The 27,708-nt window shown below is 40.4% G+C and overlaps 1 protein-coding gene across 4 annotated transcripts; it reads right to left on the reverse strand.

Annotated features, from left to right (window-relative positions):
• Window positions 1-203: 203 nt before the first annotated feature.
• On the reverse strand, window positions 204-27,232 carry fgfr1a (fibroblast growth factor receptor 1a). Of its 4 annotated transcripts, XM_085179641.1 has the most exons (19): window positions 26,959-27,231; window positions 26,641-26,854; window positions 22,604-22,784; window positions 13,922-14,164; window positions 12,985-13,074; window positions 12,263-12,435; window positions 10,405-10,528; window positions 9,220-9,410; window positions 8,799-8,949; window positions 5,334-5,527; window positions 4,744-4,889; window positions 4,403-4,524; window positions 3,836-3,946; window positions 3,126-3,316; window positions 2,912-3,034; window positions 2,754-2,824; window positions 2,511-2,648; window positions 1,461-1,566; window positions 204-1,342 (listed from the first exon to the last, which is right to left on the reverse strand). In XM_085179641.1, exons 3-19 carry the CDS (start codon window positions 22,755-22,757, stop codon window positions 1,166-1,168), a joined length of 2,505 nt encoding a protein of 834 aa, XP_085035767.1. In that variant the 5' UTR covers window positions 22,758-22,784; window positions 26,641-26,854; window positions 26,959-27,231; the 3' UTR covers window positions 204-1,165. The 4 variants fall into 4 exon arrangements, with proteins under 4 accessions (XP_085035767.1, XP_085035768.1, XP_085035765.1 ...); XM_085179642.1 differs by lacking the exon at window positions 26,641-26,854 and having other exon boundaries at window positions 26,959-27,232; XM_085179639.1 differs by lacking the exons at window positions 26,641-26,854; window positions 26,959-27,231 and adding an exon at window positions 25,846-26,633.
• Window positions 27,233-27,708: the final 476 nt, after the last annotated feature.

Here is a 27,708-nt window from a genome sequence, read left to right on the forward strand (position 1 = left end):
TCTCTGCACTTTCCAACATTTCTTCTGATGTCAGCAGCGCATTATCATATCTAATCAGACCTCAGCAACCCGTGTTAACTGGGTGGGAGATTGAAGTGGCCATCGTTCCATCTCTGTAAACATAATTTACATCACCAGCATAAAAATGTTGATATTTATAGAGCGCTTTATGGAGTAGAGTTCAAACGCTGAAAGCACCGCTAGTTTGTTTATCAACAGCATTTTTATTTAATGTAATCCTTTTTTACGATGACATACGTGTTCTGCAACCCTTTTGTCAGAAGTTATATGGCAGCAAATGTAACCCCTGTTAAAGCATCTACAGTAGGAAACAAGTTCATCACACGAGAAGGTACGCACGGTGGGAGTCCATGACTGAAGCAAATTGTTCTGATATTAACAAGCATGGCATACAACCAGAAATGGGGGGTGGGGGGTGGGGGGTGTTTAACTCAGAGCTGTGACACAGTGAGCAAGAAAAATGGCCATGTAATTGTTATCAATTTTTAAGATACCCTCATGGAACAACTGCCCCTAAAGACTAAAGTCAAAAATGGATCAAGCAGAAGCATCCTTGTACAAAATAAAGTACGTCAATTATGGTAATAAAAATAAGAATACAGTGTAAATATATATTTGTATTCATAAATTCCTAACTGTATGTACAAGATGATAATGAGTGGTGCAGTGGACCACGGTGCTGCACATCTCTCTGTAGTATCTTCTCTGATTTGGTCTGAAAAGCAGAGTGCTGCCCTTCACCTCTGATCAAACACACATTGACAAACAAATAAACCCAAACATATAAAACCCCAACATAATCGGTCCCTTCGATCCTCCTGCCCGACTTCAGAATGCCCAGAGTGATGAGAAAAGTCAGTCTCTTTTCTGGTGCTGTGAGCCAGTAATACAAAGTGCTCATGAACACAGTCACCAACAAGAAGTGGGAAATGGCTGCAATCTGCAGTTCATGTGATCAAAGCAAGCTCAACAAGGTGTCTCCTCGGTACCTCTACACAAAGCACCAGTGGGTTTAAAAAAAAAATAATAATAATAATTATTTCTTTTCTTTTTAGCTTCATCTCTGGGAATATGGGGAGGAGTCCAACCCCGTGAGGCAGGGAGTGGAGAAAGTGTCAGTGTTGGTCTGAAAGAACAGGAGGTATCAGCGTTTCTTGATGGCTGCCCCATTGGAGTGAGGAGGGAACTTGGGCAGGCATGGCTCCTCCACTCCGGCATCATGCGAGAAAACCGAGTCCTCTCCAGACGAGCAGGTGGAGCTCCGGGTGTCCGGGTAGCTGGGCGAATATTGGTCCAAAGGTACTGAAAGCTCCAAATACTCCTGCAGTAAGAGGAAGAAAAAAAATGAAGCATTGCGCTCCCCCCCCCCCCCCCCCCCCCAAAAAAGGGCAGACATATCTGCTGCTTCTGTGCTTACTGAGAAGAGGACCACTACTGACCTGGTTGGATGTCATAGCTAGGGCACGATCCAGGTCCTCTACTAGTTGTTTGAATGTGGGTCTTTGAGAAGGCACAGCATGCCAGCAATCCCTCATCATCATATACCTGTGGAAATCAGCAAAATATATACATTTTAAAAATGACACCGCTTGGTTTTATCGTTCTAGCAGTCTGTCATTTCTCCTTACATTCTTAAACTCCAAATCAGAGATTGAATTTTAAACCTTTTCAAGAACTGAAAATTCATTCACTTTAACTGAAACTCAGCTGCAGCTGACAGTCCATCGCAGCTGGACAACATGTTTTAGCTGGAGATAATTCAGTGTTTAAGAGTTTCATTTCACCAGCACAGCAAAAGAATAAATAAAAAGGTCACAAAGCGCCATTGCAATCGGCACGCCAGGATTTTTCCGATATACAAAAATGTGGGTAATGTAAATATAAATCCTAACTGTTTAAACCAAGCATGGAAAGTTTTAGAGGGTGTTTATTTTAAAACATCGTTTCCCACACAATTACACTACATTTGTCCATTTATATGCACGGCTACTTATATGCAAAAGGCGGCACTTTTGCGCCACTTTACCAAATACCAAACAGCATTCTTTCTGCTATGAATCAGTTCCACGTTCTGTGGGTTCTAGAAAAGCAGAATGTGGACTTTTGTGACTAACAGTAGCTTACAATGTTGGGGTTTTCTGTTCGATCGTGGGGAGAGATTCTAAGTGGGTACTAAATGCATCCACCGGTAAGGAAACATGAGATGGGAAGGGCCAGTGCTCGCTGGATAGCTATGACTGAAATTTCAAAATAAGAGTGAGGGAATCATCCACTAGTTTATTTAATTTATTATTTTTTAATTTGGATAAAAATAAAAACTGCAAAATGCACTTGGGAAGGTAGTGATTTTTATAGTTTAGATTTATTAATTTAAAGAAAATAAATGTGCCATTTCACATTTCCCTGTTTGGTTTACCTTTTCAAATATAAAAAAAATGCTAGAAAAGTCTGCAGAACATTCTGGTTTTCTGTGTGTGGTGATTCCTTACAGCTCATGTGTACATGTTGAAGGCTTGTCCATACGGTGACCTTCCTTCAGCAGCTTGAACAACTCTTCCACTGGAACGCCAGGATATGGAGAGCCTCCTAGTGTGAAGATCTCCCAAAGCAGCACCCCAAATGACCAGCTGGAGGAGGAAATAGGCGGGGCCATTTTAGTTTTCTGCACAACTAAATGTTAACTTCACTTTCCATCAAGGTTGAATTAGCAGAGTATGGCACAAGATACTCACACATCACTTTGGTGTGTGTATATTCGGTCAAACAGAGCCTCTGGAGCCATCCACTTCACTGGCAAACGACCCTTTAGGAAACATATGCACATTACTTTGCCATTTACAAAAACAAAAGGTTCATATGTGAATAACATGAAACAAATAAGGCCACTCACATTGGTCGTCTTCTTATAATAGTCGATGTGGTGGATATCTCTTGCTAGGCCAAAGTCAGCTATTTTCATCACATTGTCATCAGTTACCAAAACATTGCGAGCAGCAAGGTCTCTGTGGATGCACTGCAATGATAAAAGTAGACAATAACACAATGAAATATTTTTAATAGATTTATTCATTTCTGAAAAGGTGAGCATTACTAGTCGTGGTTACCTTTTTGGAAGCCAAATACTCCATGCCCCGGGCCACTTGGTAAGCAAAGGACACCAGATCTTTGATAGACACATTCTCCACAGGAACTTGGTCAGGGTTGTAGCAGTACTCCATACCCGGCGGGCGGCGAGCTCGTAGATACTCTCGCAAGTTGCCCTTGGATGCATATTCAACTATCACATATAGAGGACCTAAAATGATTGGAAGAAATCCAAGCGCAAGTCAGATTTTATGGGTCGGTTCATACAGCTTCCCTGTACAAGGAAACATAATCATTAAATTCATAAAACGATGCCATGCATTATTCAATTATAGATGAAGATTTCACAACAGAAATTATAGCGACACTAATGACAGCAAGGGCAGTAAGGACAATATAAACTACATGCGCAAGAGTGTGTATTTATAGCATGAGATAAGTTGAGTAAAATGAACAAAGAGCTTTGTGTAGCAGTGTGAAAGCAACAGAGCGATGTGCACAGCATGGTCATTAGAGACTAGTTTCCTTTAGTTTTTCGTCAGGGATGATTGGACAGAAATGACAGCAGCTGTGGTCGATTCAAACTGCGAGCTCGGAAGCTGGTGTCAGAATCATTTATGCATGCTTTTCTACACATCCCTCAGAGTAAGGTTCACAGCAACATTGTTATCTGAGGGGTGAGTGTGAGCAGAACAGGGCAGGTTGGCTGCAGCCCCCTAACTGGACCTACCATCCCGTGTGCAGGCTCCCAGCAGATTAATGATGTTCTTGTGCTTCCCAATGATCTTCATCATCTCCATCTCTGAAATAAGGTCTGACAAGTCTTTCTCTGTTGCATCAGCTGTAAGATGAGGGAAATAAATTTCAATGATTAGTCCATGTTCTGTTAGCGAAAAGGCCAAAAAGGCCTCACAATAATCACCTTGCAAAGTATATACACCAACACTGGAGCTCGTAAGGAGTTGGCTGCCGCCTGTGAAACACTCCCTGGGGAAAAGCACTTAAAGTGCGAGAGAATAAACAATACTTTCTCTGAATCTTCACTCTGCCGTGCAGTTTAAAGGACACTATTTTATATAGGATGTCAAGGGTCCTAATAAATTTTTTACTTCCCTCTCCAATTTTTACAATGGCTGGAATCCAGTGGCAGAATCTGTTAATCACTTTGTTCAAGCCTTCTCATTCCTGTTGCCTGGACTTGAGTTAAATTGATAACTCTACAGCGAAGAACTTATTTCAGTTGAGCAAATCACTCTCCTTAATCTACTGTGTACTCACTGAAGAACAATTTACTTACCTTTTAACATTTTGACTGCAACCTTGGTAACACGGTTTGGCTTTTCTTTGTCCAGACCAACCGCTTCCCCCATCACCACCTGGCCAAAGCATCCTTCTCCCAGTGGCTTCCCAAGAACAAGTCTACGGGGAGAAGAAGCACCAGACAGTTTTTCCACACACAGTGCAGTATGCCTCCAAATCGACTGTGTGTGAGATAAACTCTTGCCTCAACTCTGAGGCCTGCAGTTTAAGTGTGTTGCATAAGATTACCTTGACAGCAACTTTTTTTTGTCCATGTGAATGCAGCAACTTTACTTTACTCCATGTTCCTAATCTTTGAATGTTTAGCCCTAGACGTACCTGTCCCGAGGAAGCTCCCAGCGAGGATCTTGCGGCAGCTCACACTCGGACACTCCAGACAACATCGGAGAGCCACTGGAAGAGAGGCGGGAGGGACGGACTAGCATCACTCCAGAGTGGATGGAAGAACTTGAGTCCACAGACACCTGAGGTAAGAAACAGTGACATTACTCCTCTCACAGTGGAACCAACACTTTTAGGAGTTTGTATAGCAGAGAACAGGATAAAAACACAAACAAACAATAAAAGGTACCATGTAAAAACTACCCTTGTGGTCCAGGCATTGTGTACCATGCCAGGTCCAGAGTCTAAGCACTCCTTAAATAAATAAACTTACCTGACGTACAAGAATTCAAGGATCTACAATGAGCCTGAAAGCTCCATAAATACATTAAGTGTTAGGCTGGTACTGATAAAGGGGTACGGTGAAAATGCGCAATTAAGTCACAAACGTCAAACAAACACTGAAAATCTTTGAATTAAAATAACTACATAAATAAATAAATAAATAAATAATATATATATATATATGTGAAAACAAATGGTGGTTAAGTATAAATATTCCAAACCCCCTATCTACTTTCTGTTACCTGTCTGCGCAGAGGGATGCTTTTGGCCAGTTTGTGGACGGCTAGCTGACTGTTGAAGTCACTCTTCTTTGAGGAGGTGGTGCGAATCTTGACAATAATTGCAATTGCAATCATAACAGCTATGAAAAAGAAGCCCACACAGTAGATGACCACCTCCAGGTAGGTGTGGCTGGCTGGAGAGTAGTGTGGGGGCGCTAGGTTTAAGGGGGCAGGGTGACAAGGAGCAGGGAGGGAAAAAGGTCAGCTGTCATCAATAAACTGACTGCATACTCAAACACACCCATTTATCACAAATTAAAAACAGTCTACTCAAACACGCACCCACCCACCAACCCACACACACGTCTATGTCTAAAAGTCAGAGCCTTACACACCAAGGCATATGGGAATTGAACGCCCCCAAACTCAGGGTGTTACTTTAAATACTTTGTGTATTGAGGATATACCATAAATTGCAGTGCAGAAATTTAGCTGGGAACCATTTTGTATTAATGACTAAGTAAGAGTAACGGTGACAAAGACTCGGACTTTCACACAGAGTAGAGCACTTCACACATAATGTTTCAAAACTGCACATTATTTCTACATCAAAAAGTAAGTCTGTTTCTATTTGTAGGCCTAAAGCAGCAAACCACAAAGCATGAGCTCAGTGCGGTAATTTAACTGCTTTACTTGATCAATACAAAATGTATTTGTGACAACTTTTTTACAGAAAAAAAAAGAAAAGAAAAACATTGCAAATAAATAGATAAAAGGCAAAACTTAAAAACAAATTTTATGGTTCAGATCTTGTTTTTTTCCTCCCAAACTGTGAAAACACCAACTTTTAGTCATACCAGTAAATATGGGTGTAATGGATTCCAGTTTTAGTAGGAGAAAAAAACGGTTTGATCATACATTGGTTTGGAATGTAGCTTTATAGTTAGGAGCTGGACATTAGGGATATTTGTGCCGAGTTTGTTTTTCTTATAGGAGAAAATTCTAGGAGCCAAAACCTGCGCTTCAAACTGCTTTGGCTCTTTATATTTGGCGGATATCCTTACTATGGTCACCTCAGGCATGCAGCTTTGGCTAGTATTTGCAGAGGACAGCCAATCAAAATACAGCTGGCTTAAAATAATGGTGGCCTTTAAAGGGAGAGAAAGCTAAAATAGCTTGATTAAGGCAGAAGATGAACTCAGGGGCTACAGCACAAAAAGTTGCTCTAGTAGAATAAAAGAATATAAATATAAATATAAAAATAAGGGCCAATTTAATGTCAGATTTTATTTTTTCAAAATAAGACAGCTTGCTCATAGTGGATATAAATTCTTGAAAGACTTACTCTAGTTTCCCATCGTCTACCCAAATTGCTTAATTTTGTATTTTAGATGAATATTTATATCTGGATAAGTTAAGAATTACCAATGAAAAATGCCTCCTCCTGCCTAGCTAGGAGGAGGGGAAAACAAAACAAAAAAACCCACTCCAAATAATCTGTGCCATATGTTAAACCGTACATCTCAAACCAAAGATGCCATACCGACTGAAGTGTACAGTTACATCCCTAGCCAACACCAGCAACACAAGAGAGCTACACTTGTGTGAAGTTGACTGACAAGCAGCTTGATAATTGGACAAATGCCCATTCCAGTCCTTAGGAATGAGACCATCCACTACAGCCAATTATCAAAACCAGCCGCTGTGCTCACAGCAGGAAATGACATCAGCAAAACATGTCATTTGTAGAGCTTGTCAAAGAAAATCAGCTTAACAGCAAACCAAATGCAAACACCAATTAAAGGGAAGAACAGAAGAGACAGTTTGAAGTGAAATCTTATCAGAGCTGCCAAACAACCCTTCTTTAAAAAAAAATGTGATCATTAAATGTATTCCTGCCTGGAAGACAGAAAAAAAACCCTTTGGCCCTGGACAGTGCTTGGATTGTTTGGCATGTTCTGATATTATTTAAGAAACAGTAGAGCATGATTCATATTCGCCCATCTAAAGAATTTAGATTGAGCAGGAACCATGCTGAGCACAGAGAGAGAACAAAGTTTTTTTTAGTATTTGTAATGTGCCCTGGCTTCCCCCTACACTTTTACCAGAACTGGTAAAAATGTGAAGGTGGACAGCCAGGCTTGCGTTGAAAAAGGGAAGGAATGGGAATATAGAGGAGAGACAGAACCACTGATACCTTCAAAAACGGTCAACCATGCAGAGTGATGAGAGAACCCGATAGAATTGCCTGCCAAGCAGGTATACTCCCCAGCGTCATCAAAAGACACATTTCTCAGTTGAAGGACTTCCATTTCCTTGTCCGTGGTGTTAACGCCAGCGGTCTAGAAAATAACAAAGGAAGCACACCCAATAAGAGGCCCAAGAAGGAAAGGGGACCACGAGTAAAGGATTCTGAAAGCGAAAGTGGATGGAGGAGCGTTCTCCTCCTTGATCCAACACCATCTACCCAAAAGGGTAACACCTAAAGCCCCTGCAGAGGACTGCTCAGAGAGAGCCCTCCTGTATCTGTTAGTGGAAAGATGGTTATGTTAAGTTTGTACTGTGGAACCCCACACAGGGCCACACCATCACCACATCAAATACCTTAGTCTCATCTCTACATGCAAGAGATGGGCATGGAAACTCCACAGCAGAACAGACCACACTTACAATGTATTTATAGCCCTGTGTTGAATCCATGTTATGTTATGTTATAGTTTACTTTGCTGCAGCAACATTATGGGAATATATACCTGCTGACTGGTGCGACTGCTTTACTCTACAACTGCCAAAACTAGTGCTCAATTTGGCACTAATAAAAATAACAATGGTACTTTAACTGAAATTACTGCAGTACGGAAAAGTCATCAGAACTGATTGCCAGATATAGCTACAGCCCATTACATATAGTCTGCTTCACAGCAGTATCTTGTTGCAGATCAATACGCTGTGTTTACAAAGTGCATTGCTGCCAAGCATACCAATCAGATATTATGAACTACATTACCCCAACATGTAGTTACATTATGGGGCAGTGCCTACAGGATAACAATATGGTTTTCTACTACACTGCAGAGACAGCGTAGATTTAAAAGAGGACTATAAATCAAGCAACAAATTCACAATCACACAAACTATAAACATTTGGGGGTGGGGTGGGGAGGGGGTGAACCATGTACGGAGGACTTTGAAGGGCAAGGGAGCGAGAGTAATGGAAGATGGCAAGAGAGGCCCTTATTAGGAGGGCATAGCACAGGATTGGGGCAGGAATGAGAATTGGTCCAACATAAACCTGAGACTAAACACTTTCAACTGTTCTGCTGGGAATTTTCCATAGCGTCATTTACAGTCAGGAGCACCAAGGATAGAGGAAGGGAGGGAGGAGAGAAACAGCTGAGGTTGTCTCAAGTTATGCGGGTCTAGTTTTTCCAGGTGGTCCTAGAAGTGCCTCCACTGTGTCGTCCTGTGCTACAGCGTGGTGGTTACCTGTGGGTTCATATCTGATGACAGTCAGCCAGGCCGACTGACTGACCCCTCCTATATAATTGGACACTTTACATATATACTCTCCGCTCTCCTCCTCTGTCACATTGTAGAGGGTCAGCACCTGAGCGTCCGAGCTATTGACCCCAGAATGCTGGAAACAAAAACAAGTTATGTGCAACACAGAAGAAAAAGGAGGTCGACACAGGATATCTGAGGGGTTTGTGTGGGTTATTTCACAGTTAAAAAGGCAAACAATAAAACTTCACAGACAGTTCTTAACAGTTATAGAAAACGACTGGAGGAAATAAAAAAGTATTACAGAAAGTAACATACAAATTACTCCACACTAAGGAACTTCACTTTTTATTTTTTAAGTGATGAATTTGGCCTGTTGCTTCAGGATGACAGACTAATCTCCTACCTTGAGGATGCGGACGTAAGGTAACCCATCTGGACCAGTACGGTTCCCATTGACCTCGATGTGTTTTAACCACTGAATATGGGGCTGAGGGTCGCTGAACACCTTGCACTCAAACTCCACATCACTTCCTACTACTGCAGTGCGATTAGCTGGCAGGCCAGCCTGCAGGATGGGCCTGTGTGGAGAGCGCTCTGCAACAAAACCGGAAAAAACAGACAAATGTTACCTTTGACATTTGGTCATCAGCAAAGCAAGTGCATAAAATAAAAAAGCTGTGTGTACAAAAATGTGACTGATTTTCAAACAAAAGCTGATAAAACTACTGTCACCTGCTTTATTACTGGAAAATGACTGGGACTGAAGGCTCACTCATTTGGTTTGATGCTGTATTTTCAGGCTACACTTTCTAAATTACACACCATAATGGAGATTTAATGTGAGTGCATCCTCAGCTATATGCTGGTTGTGTAATTATTAAGAGTTATCAGGCAGGAAAGCAAGTTAAATGCCTCCTCTGGTGCAGTTACGGTGAAGTGAAATGTTCTTGCAGACCCATTTTGATGACTAATAACTCTCCAAAGTAAACTTGCAGGCCAAGAACCTGGCAGGATATCAGCTGTGGAGGATTTCCTTACCGAGACATCCATGGGGGACTTTGAAAGCACTTGTGACAGTGCTTTCTCCACACTGTGGAACAATCTTAATGTTCATCAGGCTCAGTTGCCTGAGGCTAGGAAAAGCCCAGGGGACACCGGTGGTGGAGGAAGTGGAACCATGATTTATAAAGCCCAATGGTGCAAGAGCGAGTCAAAGAGTAGGCCCTAGAGGAGTAATCACTTCTCTCTTCTACTTGTACCCATCACTTCTGCCACAAGTAATGCCTGTTTTAGACTTCTGCAGGGAATATTTGTAGACCCTGCTGCCATTCATGAGTCCTATGATTATTTTTTTTATATTGAGACAACGATTGTTAAGTTTGCAAGATCTCCTTGTGCCTGGTGGTTTGACGGACTGGGCAACGAGTCCAGGGAACACCCAATGTCAAGTGGAATACGGTCCAGATAAGTAGTTAGAAAACTAAGTGCTCACCAACTTGAGATTCACAAATGTTCAACAGGTGACTAAAACAACAATTGCAGTTTTACTGGAAAGTTGCATACAATTAACAATTTCTACGAATCTTACCGACTACATCTAGCTGGTAGGTGTGATTAATGCTGCCATACTTGTTTTCCACCACACAGGTATAGTTTCCCTTGTCAGAGGGAACTACAGATTCCATGATGATGGTCCACAAATGGTCACGGACCTAAAAGTAATTTAGAGGGAAAAAAAAGTTAGTTTAATGTCTATACAATAGCACTTGATGGCTAAAATGTAAATCTGAAGTAACTTTATGAGTCAGTAACTGAAACATTAGATCTGGATTTGCAGTAAATGCTTGATTTAGTTTCAGCCCACCATAAAATAGCTTAAAATAATGTGATATCCCACAATTTCTAAGATGTGACCTCAAAACTCAAATATTCAATAAAATATTATTATTACAAATGAGGCAACAGAGATGTTAATCAGGAAAACATTCATCTGAATCCCCATCTGTTTTCTCCCAATATGAATGATCATAAATCACTTTTTTTCATTTTAAAGCAATAGCTAATAATGAGGTGTGATGTGATGATAATAAGATAACACTACACCCTCTTCCTATGACAAAGTTTTAATGCAGCAGATCTTTGTCCTACAGCTGCCATTGGAAATGGTTATGTGCGTATATTTTTGCCCCAACATGTCTTATTAGCGCCAAATGATGTCTGGCTCCTTTTTTCCTTAGACGTGTTATAATTTTTCCTCCATAAATCTGCCAAGACCGGCAGTGTGTGATTAGCCAACAAACCTCTAAGGCAATGGCAACATCAAACATGCATATATACAGACGGTTTCCCCTATTTAGCAAAAAAAAAAAAAAAAAAAAAAAAAAGTGGTGAGGGAGTCCAGCTGCCTGCTGCCAGATGTGTTGTGCTTGGGTTCATACACATGTGGTCTACATTATTTCCTCCCTCCTGCACGTCGCCATGCAGACGATATGAACAATAGAAGCCCGACCATAAAATTAAGAAGTGTGGGAGATATGGTCGACGTCCCCAATCGCAGATGCAGACCTTTGCACCTTGACTGAAAAAGAAAGGAAGAAAGGAAGGGGGGGGAAAAAAAAACCCAAAACACACAAAAAACCCAGCATGGCAGTCCTATGGTTAAATGTGCTGCTTGGCTAGGTGGGGGACTTGGGGTGGGGCTGACCATGGCAGCAGGCAGCTGAGAGGAAACTCCTAAATGTGTCCCAGCTGGAGAGGGAGATGTGCAAGGGAAGCACAAGACAAGGCTGGACTAGCCCACACCTTGATGGGAAGAGCAGATGTAGGACAGGAGGAGGGCTGTTTCTTAGTGTCTGAACATGCACACATTCCACACCTGTGAGGGAAACTGCCACTGAATGCAGTTATTCACAGAGAATCCAACACTAATCTAAAAAGGAACTGTAATCCCATAAAATTACAATTTACCATGAAAATATTTAAAATGAAGTCATACCAGTTAAGACATGTAATTAAATAATACCATAGTTTGTAATTAAAACTATTTTCAGTGATGTTTTATAAGAAGAACTTTTTTTTTTGCCAGTCCGAGACCGTGATACCCAGAATTAGGACAGGCAATGTTTTCCTATATCCTAACGGATGTCTAGGATTCCCCACCTCAAAGTATTGCTATGACAAAAAGTTCCTATTGTAGCATAGGGTTTCATCCTGTATTGTTTCTCGGGTCAAGATATGAAAACCTGTCTCTCCTTTTTACTAGCAGAAAAAGCTTAAGTACAAGGGACGGGGTGGTGATCTAATGTGAAGATGATATCACTGGAAAAAAAAAATTAAAGAAATCTCCATTTGTATTGAGTGAGTGTGGAGAAATTAAGAAATATTAAGGACTGTGTAGAGCAGTATCGACATGAAATAGCTATTCGCCAAATTCTTTAATTACTAACCTTAAACCCTCCAATACGATGGTCCCTTTTGAACTCCTTCCCATTCTTGTACCATTTCAAAGTTGGAGTTGGGTTGCCACTGGCCTGGCATTTAAACTTTACAGTTTTGCTGGCTGGAACAGCATGAAGCTTCTTTTCCATTTTTTCTGGAAGAGCCCATTGTGGAGCCATTGCTGAGACAAATAAGGAGGAGAAAAAAAGTTAGCAGGAATTTTATTATTTGAAAATTTATCTAAAAATACTCTTGATACTCTTAATCCTGAATGATTTTTCTTGCCTCTGTTACACCACAATGTGCAAATTGCATTGGGAGATAAAGCTCTTTGAGACAAGAGTACAAAACAAGGTCAGCATGCTTGTCACGCTTCGAGGCTGCTGCATTCTTTGTGGGCAGAGCAAGCAGCAGCAGCAAAAAAATGAAACCAGAGTGTCTTAATCACTCTATAGACAAATTGGAGGACATCTGAGGTTAACCAAGATTAGTCACCAGAGACTATTTTTTGTGTAAAAGCTGTCACTGAGGTAGTAAAAACCCTCTGATTCAGAGTGAAATCATTTGCCCAGATGTAACCCACACACATGGCGGTACGATAATTGAATTTTAAAGCTCTCAAATCACTGACCATTTCAGGCGATTACTCATACGCTTGTGACTTTATGTAGCTAATGCTGCTGCAACAAATGGTCACTGCTGATTCACCTAAAGAGCTCAGCACACTTACGCATCAGCTTTTGACTGCCCAGCAGTTTGTTTTCCTCCGATGAGGACTCGTCACCATCGTCATCGTCCTCAGATGAAGCCGAGATATGAACTATTAAACAGGAAGTAATTTAAGAACAACTCAATTTATTCTTAATCACAACACTTCAGCAGCAATTAAACATTTAAAACATTTTTCAAAAATGTCACATTTATGAATTAACAGACAGAGGGAATGATGGGTACAGTTTACATTAAACAAGGCATACGCCAAGTAGCATCAGTAAGTGGTACAACACTTCACTTTGTTATAAAATCAGTTCTTTCTTGTGATTTGATTGTAATTTTAATATATAGTATAGTATCTCATACATTGTAAAAGCATGTTAAAGTGCCATATGCAGAATAAACACCAGGGGTTCCTAATGAAGACACATAAATGGGGTGGCTGTAGCTCAGGAGGTAGAGCAGGTCACCTACTGATCGGAAGGTTGGAGGTTCGATCCCAGGCTCCTCCAGTCTGCATGCCAAGATACTAACCCCAAATTGCTCTCCGATGCATCCATCGGAGTATGAATGTGTGTGAGTGTAATGTGTGTGAGTGTAGTTAGAAAGCACTCAGTATAAAGGTAGTGCTTGTGAGGATGGGTGTGACTGGGTGAATGTGGCGTGTTGTATAGAGCGCTTTGAGTACTCCGGGAGAGTAGAAAAGCGCTATATAAGAATCAGACCATTTACCATAAGTCACACATCATCTGGTAGTGGCTTTGTTGCTCTGTGACTCAACACTACATGTTACACTGTAGTAAAATGTAACAGCACAAAACTCTTGAAACAAAATATGCAAAAACAGATTAATTGCTTGCTGGTCATTTAGCTGTTGTGACATATCCGCCAAACTACTATCATACCAAGGTGCATCTATTCTATTGTTCTGCACAGAACAATGGTAACCTTACCTGTCACGTTGAAGTAGATGCTGTGGTTGCCAAAGGTGGTGCATGTGTACAGGCCGGAGTCAGTAAGCTCCACAGACTCGATCTCCAGCTGGCCATTGCGGATACGTGTATGTTCTCCATCCACTACAGCCACATGGTCTTTGGTCCAGTTGACAGCATGGAGGTAGTCCTTGGCAGAGCAACTGAGATCGAGACGATCCCCAATGGAAAGGGTGTACAGCTCGGCTTGCGTTTCCACAGATACTACAGAGGAATGAAGGAAGTTCTACTTAGCAGCTATACCACACTGTGTGACTTTATGCTTTCAGTCATTCAATCATACAGATTCATGAACAGAGGGGAAAAGGGGGAAAAACAAAAAACTACTGTCACCTGAAACCCCCCAAAAACCTATCAAAAACAATGGTTTATTTCGATTGGGGGAGAGAAAAAAAAAAAAAAAAAAAAAAAAAAAAATCAGCACGTCACAATAAGTAACATGTATTAGTATTTTAAAGCCCTCACACACACAAAAAAAAGACCATCTCTGTACTGTAAACTTCAGAAATACAACCAGTTGATTTTCTTCCATCATAGCATCTCTGCAACTGCTGTCCCAAATTAAATTGCATCCCAGTCAAGGCCCTATCTTGAGGCAGGCAAGGAGCTACTTGGAAAGAGGAAGGTGAAATTCAATTAGAGGAATGAAGGGAGGGGAGGTGTCATGAAGCAAGGCACCTGAGCCCCTCTGTTCTAAATGACTACATAGTACACAAGGAGGAGGGAGGTAACCCAATTATGCTGACATGTTGTCCATCGTGTGGTGTTGTCTGTCTAGTTATAGAGGTAAAGCTCATCACTGACCAACGTACTTTAGAGTCACACTTCCTGGCCAAAAGGTACACTAGCAAAATCATCTAAGTGAAATGGCTAACTTTATTATTTGAGCCTCTCACATCCACAGAGTTAGTGTCAGTAAATACCAGTTTTTCAAAGCCTAAAATGATATCTTACCATCTTTCTTTATGTGAAACAATAAATTAACATCATTAAGTTATTTAAATACTTTTAAATTCATGTAAATTGACTAATTGAATAACTGACCAATCACTGCATCTCTAATTAGCATCTCCTTCCATCTAAGGAAGAATAAAAGCTTAAACAACAGTAATCATACTTGTCCTGCTTCTCCATTTTCTACATAGTCCCTTCCGCATTATGACAGAAACTGAATTATCCCAGAGTGATGAAAGACCCCCGCCTCAAGACGTGATTATTCTACTCCTCTCAATGCACACTGTTTTATAAACACTACCTACTGATCAAAACAGGAAGCACATCTACACCGAATAACCTCAGGACAACATCAGCTAACCTGACTAATCCCTCCCAGCATAACAACAAAGGACTCCAAACAATAAAGGGGAAGAGGGAGCAGAGAGAGCAGGCTAGTGAGCATGTGCACAGGAGCGAGCAAGAGAGGGCCTGCAGTGGCAGGTTCTAGTGCCAGTTGCTATGGTGACCCCACTTGGGCCTAGTTAAGGTATTTCCTGGATCACATATGTCTGACAGGCTCTTAATCCCAGCAGGAAAAGGGGCCAGGGGGTAGGATCAACTTTCTCCTCAAAAACAAAACTGAAGTGGGGAAAGCAGAGGAGAAATTTAGATTACGTCCACATTAGGCTCGTGCTAAATCTGAAAATGCTGTTTTCATGTGAGAACTATTAGCATTCACATTAGTCGCATTTCCCCTACAGTAACGATGTAGCTGCTTCAGCCGGTTTCCACTGCATTGTGGGATCTAGACTCTCACAGTGACATAATAGATTGCAGCTTTGACCATAATCCGATTGAGCAAACAAAAACGATGCAAGTTAATGTAATTGTAGATCTCAGAGAGCAAAACGCTAGTAGAGAGAACAAAGATAGTTTCCGCTTATTGGTCATATGTGGCAAATTACTGTGATGTCATTTATGAAAGTAGCAGTGAGCTGAATATTTGATCTTTTTTTTTTTTTTTTTTTTTTTTTTTTAAATGTACTGCTTGTCCCCGATTTAGAGGAATTATGCCTCTTTTCCACTGGTACCTAATCAGGTTCAGCTTGACTCAACTTTTAGCATTTTCTATTAGGGGTAGTTCCTGGTATCAGTTACTTATCAAGTACCTGTTCGGCCGAGGTTCCAAGCTAGCTGAGACCATCTGAAAATTTAACGCCAGACTTTATGCCACCAACTGGCTAGTCAATGGTAGCACGCACTCAACGAGTCATGTGAACGACCCCAAAGTAGCTAACTTTTTCTTCTTTATAAACTGCCTAGTTTAGAAAATGACCTTTAACACTCTTTACACCATAACTAGTTTGTGTACACAGTATATTTTAACTAAGACATTTAGCAATAAATCAGGAATAAAAAATATGCTAACCAGCATTCATCTATTGAGGATAGGCTGTCAGATCACCATTTAGCTCATAATGCTGGGTGTAAGGCGTCCACAACTACTTATTCTGAAGGAGACTGTAAAGCTTTGTGAAAGGAGACAAATCAATGAAATAAAGCTCACTCAAAAATGACAGAAACACTAAGGAGACTTGAGGATTTCCAGAACTTTTCTGCTGGCAAGTGTTGCATAATATTAGCTAAACATCTGGTTATAAACCATCTTGTTTTCAGCCATCTATACACAGGGAAGTCACATGTCTAACTTGCTGAAAACTCAGCAACTGCAACATTGGAAAGAAGCACATTTATGCACGTTTTCATGTGCTGGAGCCCTGCCTTAAGTGATTTGAGGTTGATCTGTAGAGACTCCTCTCTATAGTGACAAAACTGAACATGGACAAATAGCACTCCTCATCTTAAACGGCATCATAGCAAGTATGTATTAGGGCACAGCTGACATAATCATTTCATAATTGGGACGTTGCCTGATAAAATCAACACAAATATGTGTTAATGATAGCAGCTACGCTTTACCACTGTCATTATCTAATGCCTGTCTGAGACCCAACATCACACAGTGCATTACTCTGCCAAGAGTCCACTGCACCTATGTTAAGTGTGCTCCTCTGCTTTTCAACCACAGTCTGTGTTTTACGAACAAATTTGATCACATTTTTCTGAAAAAGTATAAAGTCAGATTACAAACCAGAAACATGACGTGTTAGGACACTACAGTACTGATGCAATACAGATTTTATAATCCAGGTTATTGGCACCAGCTGTTTACCTTCTATAAATCTAAAATGGCAAGAGAAGGAAAAAAAGCATCTCTATAGATGCCGTGTCCCAGTCAGTTTAAATGAACGTTATGTGTATGCTCGTGCACCAAGAAACAAGCAGAAAGTTGTCTTTGATGTTTGAAAAATATTCAGTGTTGTAAACAGACAGATTTTGATGTTTAGGTTGCATAAAAGATTAAAGCTGAGGAAACTGTTTGATATGGACATAGTGATAGTAACCAGCTATAGCTTTGCACATGGACACAATGTTTCTGCACAGTGTGACGTTTCTGTCCCTGCCCGGAGATGCCACTGATAAGACTGTCAGCATCCCAGTTGTTAATGTGACTGCAGACATCGTAAAACACCCATAAAGCTGTAAAATTTACTTGTTTTATTGTAGGGCACGGTCAGGACAGTGTGCTTCTGTGACAACCATCTCAAAACGAATCATGTAAACATGTTTTTAGCAAACGAACCCAATCGTTTTCTAAAAATAAAGTCAGAGCCAACATTATTTTCTGTGTAAATGCCTTGCTGCCACATAGCTGAAGTTCTATCACAAAATATTGTTTCAATTCTTCATGCAGAGGTAAGTACCTCTGGATTTGCAGATGTTTCATCTCAGTTAATCTGCCTGCAACTATGATTGGATTAAAAAGGATCAAGCGCCATAGTTTCAGAAAGCAACCCACCTGGAAAAGCCTTCCATGGGTTCTTTTACCCAACTGGAAAAATTGACTGACATCATTTAAAATCAGCCTAATTACACAAATTATGAAAGGAATTCTAGTCAAGAAGAACATAGTGAGAGGCGTTTAAACAAGGGGCGGAAAGCTCACTAGCCCGAACATGCAAAACTAACTAAAAGGGGCGAGTTGGCGCCAGTCTGTGGAACTTTCTCTGACTACAACATAGGAAGCAATATGCCGCGTGAATGACTTCTGGGATTTCCTGCTCTCACTGAAGTGATGGTTGAATGCAGGAAAGTCAGACTAGTTGAGGCTCTGCAGTGGCAGACAGAAATGGCTATGGTAAGTTTCCTCTGCTGATTTGACCACACCAGAGCGAAAGGGTGGGTGATGTAGAGAGGGAACTGATAAGAGACAATAGTAGCTCTGGCAGGAAGCAAAAGAATAGGACAATGCCCATTAGCAAGCTCCCAAAGAGTGAGTGTCCTTCCTTAAAGCACTCCAGTGGAGGACCTCTTCATTCTTAAATGAACCATTGGCAATCAGCATGGATTAACGGTGGGGGGCTACAAGGGTTACTGTGTGCAAAGCAAAGTTGGTGCAGTGTCATTCAAATTAGTTCAGCTACATTTAGCCTCATATTATGTCTTTAAAGGAGAAAAACACAAAAACACAAGATCTCAAAAGAACCTAGCTATGTTCTGTGTTTTACTATTAGTGTTGAAAGATTTTGCAGGGCTTTCCATAGCTCTAAAAGGGGCCTTTTGGGGGGTGACCATGCAAGACAGTGAGCATGATTAGTCCATGTACAGTAATTGCAAGGAGGCTGTGTTCCCCCATTTGTAGGAGTATTACTTTTCTCCTATATCACAGTTCTGTCTTTTATCAGTGGTTTGGATTTATAACTATTTTCCTTTAAAATAAAAATATCTCAGCCCAGGTTTCAAACTCCCCCCCCCCCATTGGAGAGATCTATTCATTTTCCTTTCATGCTTGACTGATTAACTAGACTACACAAGTTCTACATGACAAAACAGAATTGGGGTACATGCAGGTAAAAGAAAGACTAAAAGACTGACATGGTTGTTTTAGCATATAATCCAAAACCATTATCACCAAACATCAGCAAAGAAGTCAAATGTTTTAGCTCAGAAAGAAAACTACAATTAAGAGATTGCCTTTGAAACTGCAGGGAAATTCCAGCACTGTCTCACGTTGGATTATAAAAGACTCCACAGGCGCCAACTTCACAGTTCAGACCTTGAGAAAATAATGCAGCTTATCTAGCTTATCAAGTATATCATATCTTGTGGCTAAAATATAGTAGCTGTGGATCAGAGGGGGAACTTACTGCTAGAAGTCAAAAACTGTTATTTATGTCAGTGTTTTATATGCTCAGCACTTGCTTGATAAACTGCTGGAGAGGATATGACTGGCTTATTTTATATTCTCAATGAATAATTTGTTTCAGAAAATGGGGGTGGCTGAAGCCTTTTTGGGGGAAGCAAAAATTACTCTTGGCAGGAAAAAACAAAACAAACAAACAAACAAAAACACTATGAATTTACTCAGGTCAAAAGCAATCTCACAGAATCACTGCTTTCCTCAGACATTACCCTACAGAGGTAATGTCTGACATTAAGCTCAGACATTGTTTAACCTGCCAGCTCCCCAGTAGAAAGTGTGTGTGATGTCCATCTATAGCACAGCTGACAATCTGAAAAATTCACTGCTAGTGAGTGGACAGCCACTGCGCGTGCTACACAGTCAGTACCCTCTCCTAAACTAATTCTAGTATTTCCAGTAGATGTCTTGATGCATGCTCAATCCAGGTAAGTATTCCCAAAATTACTGTCTGGACCTAGCATTTTCAGTGGGAGAAACGTTTCGTCACTCATCCACTGAAAATGCTACGTCCAGATGAAAAGAATCAACTTTTAGGGTTTCCAGTAGATGCTGCATGTGAACTTAACTGTCCTGGCATTCTCCCCAACTTCATGTAATAAGAAAGCTCAAGTTTTTTTACACACACACACACACACACACACACACACACACACACACACACACACACACACACACACACACACACACACACACACACACACACACACACACACACACACACACACACACACACACACACACACACACACACACACACACACACACACACACACACACACACACACACACACACACACAGACACACACACACAGACAGACAGAGACAGACAGAGACAGACAGAGACAGACAGAGAGAGCAAAAACCCCAAACAAGCAGATCAAGATACAATACTGAATAGAAAAATTATTTATTACACTTCAGTCAAGTAATAAGGCCACAAACATTTCTTATGTGAGGTTTATTAGGGTAAGTTGGACTGGGCTATTTAACCGTTACCATCTTTACATAGAAATAAGATCACACTTTTATCCATTTTTAACCATTTTTCTCATTTTACATTGAAATTCCAGTTACCAAATCCAACTGTATAAAACAAATTGAGTGGTGCCAATTTTAAGTCCAGTTATTTAGTTACATAGTTATTTTCCCCTATAAATCACACCATCCTAAATTTATCTGCATTACACACAGCAGTGCTCTATGGAAGAAAGCTGAATGAAGCTATACTTTTAGTCAGAACATTTTGTAAATGTTATGTACAGGTTTAATATTTTCCAACACAGCTTTATTCATGCTAGTTGTAATTGGCAAGTTTCTAAACCAACCTAAATTGGTTAATGACACATGGATGGCAAAGCCTGGCAGGATTAGTGTATGCTAGAGGCCGTTGTGCTGTTTAAATCCAGCATTTGACCATGCTACTATTGTCTATATGAGCAAGAGGCATGTACATGAACAACCACGTGATCTTTTTGAGGCTTCTTAGTATGGAGCCAGATCATTTCTGAAACAGTACAAGTGCTCTTTATTTAACAAACAAAATATACACATTCAACTGAAAATGGTGCCAAGTGTGGAAGTAGCCTTAAACTTCCTGTGTGAACAGCAGTCTCAACAGAATACCTAAAAAGTCTGATATGAATGCAAAGCAACTTCACACGAAAACTGATCTTTAGTCTTACTCTAGCATCAGCAGAGCTTTGCTCCTCTGGGCTTTCATTTCTGTCTGAAAAAGAGTCTTACTCAAGACTGTGGCAGCTCTGGTTTATAAAAGCTAAAGGGTCAGTGCTTTTCTACTCTGACAGACAGCACAAGATGGAGTCAAACCAATCCACAGAGAAAGATAACTTCCAGACAGTGAACTGTCAGGAAGAGAGCAATTAAACAAACATAAGAAGATCCAAATGATTTTAAAGATAGTTTAAAAACATAAACAAAACAGTAAAAGTTGCTTCAAGTGCTCAAAATGAAGGAAAGTTTAAGTCCTTCACATCACATCCTCCTGAGAAATTCAAGGAACTTAGCTTGTTCAGGGAACACTCTATTCTTATGTGAACAACACCCAGCAAAACACAATAAGACAAACAATGGAGCATACATTTAAAAAAAAAAAAAAAAAAAAAAAAAGAGAACATTTCCATATAACTATTTTGTTTCTCCACCCCAGACAAAAGGAATGCAACCAAATGCCTCTGCTGTGATTGTTCGTCGACAGCTGAAGCCATCCCTAACCCAGCAGGGAAACGGGAGGGGGGGAGTGAACCAAACCCAAGCAAAAGTCAGTGGGTGAGCAAGAGGAAAAGCAATGAGGTGCATAGACAGTACCTGGCCATTTGGTGATCAAGAATGGGTGGAGTGTAAATGAAAGACAAACCCCCCACACCCTGGTGGAAATTTATGGCTCACCTTGGAAGAAAAACATGCTCCCCGAAAGCCCATCCTTGAGGAAGGGTTTCATGTAGCATAGCGTCTTTTTTCAAAAACAGGCTAATTTATAGGTCCCTGGCAGTTAACTCCTCTTTCAGTGACAACAAATACCTTTTCATTACAAAGGAGGACTGCTAGGTAGTAGAGCTGCCCTTGGAATACAGATGGAAGTCATTTAGTCCTCACTGTCCCATTGCTAGCTTAAACATAGAAACACCAGGTTTATTTTAGGACTTAAAACCCCAAAGAGACCCTTGTGCGTAATTACTTCCATTATAATGCTAGGCTTTATCATATTCTTTTGCTGCTCTCTACTTCCGACTTCAGAGTGTAAACATCCAAACCCATTTACCCACAAGTCGAGGCAGCTATTACACCGCTGGACTGTGTCCAAGAAACACATTTTTAAGGATTTGATTTCAGTGCCTCTTTCCCCTTTTCAGAACAGAGCTTGTGTAACCGCAAGACTGGGCTAAATTCTTCACAGAAAGTCTCATGGTAATAGTTTCCAGTTTAGATTGTTTTTGTGTGTGCCATTTTAAGTGTGGTGTGTAAGATTTTTTTTTGTGAATCCGCTTCTAAAAACGTTGAAGGAACTGGTTTGAATAGGCAGAAAAAGGCATTAGTAATAAATTAGTAAGAAACACAGTTGTATTACACATGATGCAGTAGAGAGCGATTAACAAACTCAAACTCGGGCAAACGGGGGTGGTGAGGGAGCACTGACGCTGTAAAGGACAGGCTTCACAAAAGTCTGGAGTGTGTTAGGATTACATTCCTGTACAAAGAACAAAGCTTTGGCTTATCAATGAACTGCTTCTCAAGCCAAGAGTCAGGAAAAGTCACACTTAATAAGTTTATAAAGTTCAAACAGTTACACGATCTTTAATAATACTACACCCAGAACTTCAGAAAACCCAAGTCTAACTAGCTTTAATTTAGTAAGGCACCTTACCTTCATCAGTGCTGGCAGGCCGGCACTGGGTCCTTAAAACTTGAGCAAATAAAGCCAGAAACAGAAGTATACTTGGCCTCATCAGCATCCTGCTAAGGGAGCTACGACTGTTGGCTTTTGTGCGACTGGAACTCCATTCAGGTGTTTGGGACATCAGCAGCAGTGCATCCACAGTCCACAGCTTTAAAAAATAAAAAATAAAAAATTACATACATATATATAAATTCATGACATTATCAAGCTTTAACTCTTCACAAGTTTGTTCTCAGTAATAATATTTATTTATTTTGAATGTATCAAAATCAGTTCATTGTCCAAGATATTTCAGTGTAAAACAGTTCAGGAAGCTAAACTGAACTAGCAAAACCTGATGTGAGAACAGCAAAATAAACTAATTCATGAAATGTTTGTTGACAAGGAATTTCCATGACCACAAAGAAAAAAAAGTAGAGAATATTCTGTATGTTTAAGAGGTTTGAGGTAGATAATTCAGTATTTAGGCCTGCTTGCAGAAAATCGTGATAAGAAACTGCAGTGCTCCAGACTCCCACTGACAACTTAAACAAATGTTGGATGTGTCATGCTCAGTTCACAGGAATGTAATGTTTTTGATGTTTTCAATTCAAAGTAGCAATTTAAGTATTGAAATCTTAAAGATTGTCATTGCACCCCGACAACAACATAGCAAGGTTTGTCGTTTTAGGTGCTTGTATTGTACCCCCTTATGCACATCTGCTTAAATCGTCGCCTCTGCAGCATCTGGCCACACAAATTAACACTTGCTCATAATCTGCTTCACAGAATTTGTTAAAGACAAAAGGGAGAAGAAGAAAAAAGATCCAACATATTACAGCCTGTTATGTGACACCCTTATTGAGAAAGACTGTCAGGCCATCATTTCCAGAGAGGGAAACAGAAGATCTATCACCCAACAGTTGGTTTTGTTTCCCAAACCCAGAATGACACCCACTGCAGCAATTTGCTCGCATAACCTGCTAATAAGTGTCAAAGACAAGACTCGGATGACAGACTTTTCCAACTTTAAAAACCAATCGTTCTGTAAAAACACAAAGAGATGGGTCACGTCTGATTAAAAAAAGAAAAAGGAAAAGAAAAAGAAGCTTGGTTAATATTTTCACAAAGTCCAGCACAGAAGCAGCTGTGGTTTTCTTTAAGGGGTAATCACTTGTATGAGTGTTCCCTGACTGAAGCAGTCATTGTGTTCTCCTAAAACCAATTCAATTTCACTTTCCAAGAATGGCCTAGTGTTCCAGCAGCTGAGCTGGGTCAGGGGGGTCCAAGAGGGATAAAGAAGCTTGGTCATCTCTACTCCAAGCTGTGAGTCAGTGTTTGGGACGCCTCCAAGAAAATGCTTCTGCTGCCGGACAGAAGGAACCGCAACGAGCAGCCGACCCAGTCCCTCGTCACTACGACAATATTTGGAAGGAGGAGGAAATCGCTTTTTCAAAGTGTGACAGGACACTTTGTCATAGTCCGCTCCCTTGGGAGCACTAGTCAGACATGCACTGTCTTACTACGCACATCCAAGGCATGCTGGTCTTGAACTTGCGATTTGAGACTGAACCACACACTGGCAGCCTGACAATAATGACTCAAAGTCACCATTTTCAGTTTATTACTCAATAGGAAAATATGCCACTTCATTTTTTTCTTCCTTTGAAGAATTTCATCCATCAATTTTGTGCTTTTTCAATTCATATGGTACTATATTTTATAAATAGCACAAATAATAAACTTTGTATCTGGTATGTGAATATTTTAAAAGAGCTAGTTACATATTAGAGTGCACACTAGAATGAAAAACATGACATTTGCCTACAAAGAGAAAAAAAAGGAAAAAAAGCAGCTCATGTCATTTACATTTGAAAATGAAGAAATGATCATTTCCAGGTAAAAATAAAGTTGATTTAAACACATTGAGTGAATTCATGTCAATTATTCCCCCATTTAATAAATAAATAAAAATGAAGAACTCTGTCTTAACGATGGCACAATGGGCTAAATGAAGAAAACTTGAACACCTATCAAATATCTAACTCTCAAACACTAAAGTTCTGTACTGTTGCAACTAAAACTCGCCTAATAGTTGGGGTGGATGAAAGTGTATAAACATCTTTTTAAAAATCTTACATCAAGGTTGAAATGCAAATCTCCACTCTTTGGTAGTAGCAGCATTTAACTGACACGCAAAGACCAGTACCTGTCTAATAATTTGGTTTTACATAGGTCCTTTTAATTCAATAACCAGTTTTTATACCTTTTGAGGCCAAAATTCAAAAGGAGAGCAGAAAGACATTTAGCTTGTAAACAAGGACTACTTGGGAAATAATACAGCCAGAGAACTGGCATTACAGAAAAGGCACATATCCAAATGTTTGTTCACCAACTGATTTATCCACTCTTAAAAGATAAAAAGCATTTCCCTGAACACTGGCAGCGCAGAGAGAACTTACACTAAACAAATTAAAAACACACGAGACAGCTTTTCTCATTATGTTAAGACAAAGGTTTCGGGCAAACCTAAAAACATGACCCACACCATAATTACATTTCACTGTCCATCCATGCAGAAAATTCCTCAGCTCCCAAATTCTGTAGCCCCCTTCCAGTTTAGTGTGCACTTCCAGTCAGCAGCAGGCCAGTCTGCACATGGTCGCAAATTCAGGGGAAGAAGAGCATCAGACCATTAACCTAAAGCTACCGTTTTCACAAAAACACAGACTGCCTTTTTTTGCTGCTGTTGTTGTTGTTGTTGTCGTCATTTTCTGTGCAGCCATGCAATCTGACTCACAAGTTCTCCACCATGGCGAGAGATCAGGTGTCACGAGATTACAGTCAAAAGTAAAGACCATTTGAATCTGACACTGCCATTTGGTTAACACTTTAACCCAAACTGCTTCTCAGGGCTGCTCAGTATGTGTGACTGTTTATCTTCTCTGCCCCCCCCCCCAACCTTCACATACACACATTTTGAGAAACAAAACTTCTAACCATGGCAGCATGAGTACAACAGATTCCACACAAGATGTTGAGCAAGTCACTGTTTTAAAAAAATAATGTTTCAAGGTAAACATTGCAATCCCTGTAAACATTGTATTTGCCATAAATTTATTTATGGCAAATACAAACATACAGCTCAAGTGACAATAATTCTGCCAGGGAGAGCAGCAGCCTAGTAAATTAAAGGGCTCTGGGAAAAAAAACAAAAAAGACTTTTCCACCTTGGTGAAGTTCCTGTGGACTAAACCATCCATCTTCTCCCTCTGCTTTTATAACATTTAGAGCACCACGCTGCATCTAATTGGCCCCTTCAGATCCAGCCTTCATGACAGAAAAAGTAATGATGGGCAAAACCTTAAAATTTAAAAAATGAAATAAAACAAAATAAAAAAGTAATCAAACAACATTTCTAAATAAGTCACACCTTTTTTCAATAAAGGAAAGAAACAAACAAATGTTGGAGATTACACTGAAGTGTTATGTATCCGCTAAACCAAACTCGACGCGTTAAATAGGAATAATAGCATCACATGTAGTTTGAGCATTTGTTGTTGTTGTTGTTTTTTTAAGTGTTCTCCTTGATGTGGTTAGAATTTATCCAAGCAACTTATCTAATGTGATTAACGGCGCCTGCTGTGGCTGTAGACAGAAACCCAAACCAGTTTTAGCAGGCCTCTAGGCAACGTTTTGGCTCTTTTAACGCTTGTACGCTCATATTTTAAAGCATGGTTGGAGATTTTGTGGGTGTCGCACCCCATGAAAACTGTTCTTCCCTCCAAAGAGAAACATGCCTACAAAATACAAAACACTAAATTCTTGCCCAAAGACCATTTACTCAAGTGTAACATGTGGTTAAATGTCTGCTTGCCCAGTTCTTTAATTAACTTCCACTCAGGGTCCTCAAATAACGTTAAAACAGCGCAATAGCAAACAACAGCTAAGCTCCCTTTTAGCACGTAAACAAGCAGTAAAATGAAGCTAAATCAAGGAGTGAAGGAATAAAACGACCAGCTCACCTTACTGGCGGGGAGCCGTGAAACAGCCAGCCTCGGTGAGATAAGGAAGACTCATGAGCTGAGATTGGATGGAGGAAAACTTCCCCGAAAACTTTTTATCCAGACTTATCCCGCTAACGAAGCTCGATGTTTAGCTAACAGGTTTGCGCATATTTTTCACCCCTTCTTCTTCTTTTAAACAAACTTTCCGACACAAGAAGGGGAAAAAATTCAACTAAAAAAAAAAAAGAAGAAAGATAATCAATTGAGCGGAAAAACTTCTTAAATGGTGTTAAATTGTGAAGTTTTAACTTCTAACGTCTTTTCTCCCTTTCTTACCTGGGTAAACACGTCCGAAGAAACTACGAGAGCGCAGGCTATGCAGCAGTTTCCAGCAGTCCCTTTATCCCAAAAGGCTTCGCTTGCGATGAAATTCAGTCTCCCCACTTCAGAAAACTGTCCTAAAGTTGTTCAGCTCACTCTAACACAATATCCGAACACGAAATATCCTCCAGTCTTATACATATATTTATTTTTTATACAAAAGAACGATGCTTAAATCAATCCTAGAAAGTATTTCGACTGTTCCCGGCGGAGAGGTACGGCTAAACAACGAGAGTCCGAGCAGCTCCACACCTCCCCCCTTAAATCAGAGAATATGCGTATCCTCCGGAACATTGTCAAAACTGCACACAGTACACTAAGAGCTTCCGGTCTGCTGTTGAGAAACTAAAAGCCCATAGCGGCAACGTTTCACATAAAGTAGATGCGGTTGCTTGGTACTGGTATCAAAAAGATGTGCTGGGTACATTTACTGGACTACACTAAACAGGGATCGTTATTACTGCTGGTTATTACCCAGGAGGGTCGACTAATAAGTGAGACCCCTTTTGAGACCTCTTAGAAATGATAAAAAGAGGAGTTGGGAGCGGGGTGCTAGTGCAGCAACAGCGGGGAGCAAACGTCACGTTGTTATGTTCAGGGCAGGTACTATGCATCGCTTTGACTACGCTTATACCTAGACTTTTAGCTGAGCTTCAATGCATTTTTGTGTGTGTGGTGGGGGGGGGGGCGCACCTTGTCTTCACC

The sequence above is a fragment of the Neolamprologus multifasciatus genome, chromosome 12 (genome assembly GCF_963576455.1).
Source record: "Neolamprologus multifasciatus chromosome 12, fNeoMul1.2, whole genome shotgun sequence".
Taxonomy (NCBI): domain Eukaryota; kingdom Metazoa; phylum Chordata; class Actinopteri; order Cichliformes; family Cichlidae; genus Neolamprologus; species Neolamprologus multifasciatus.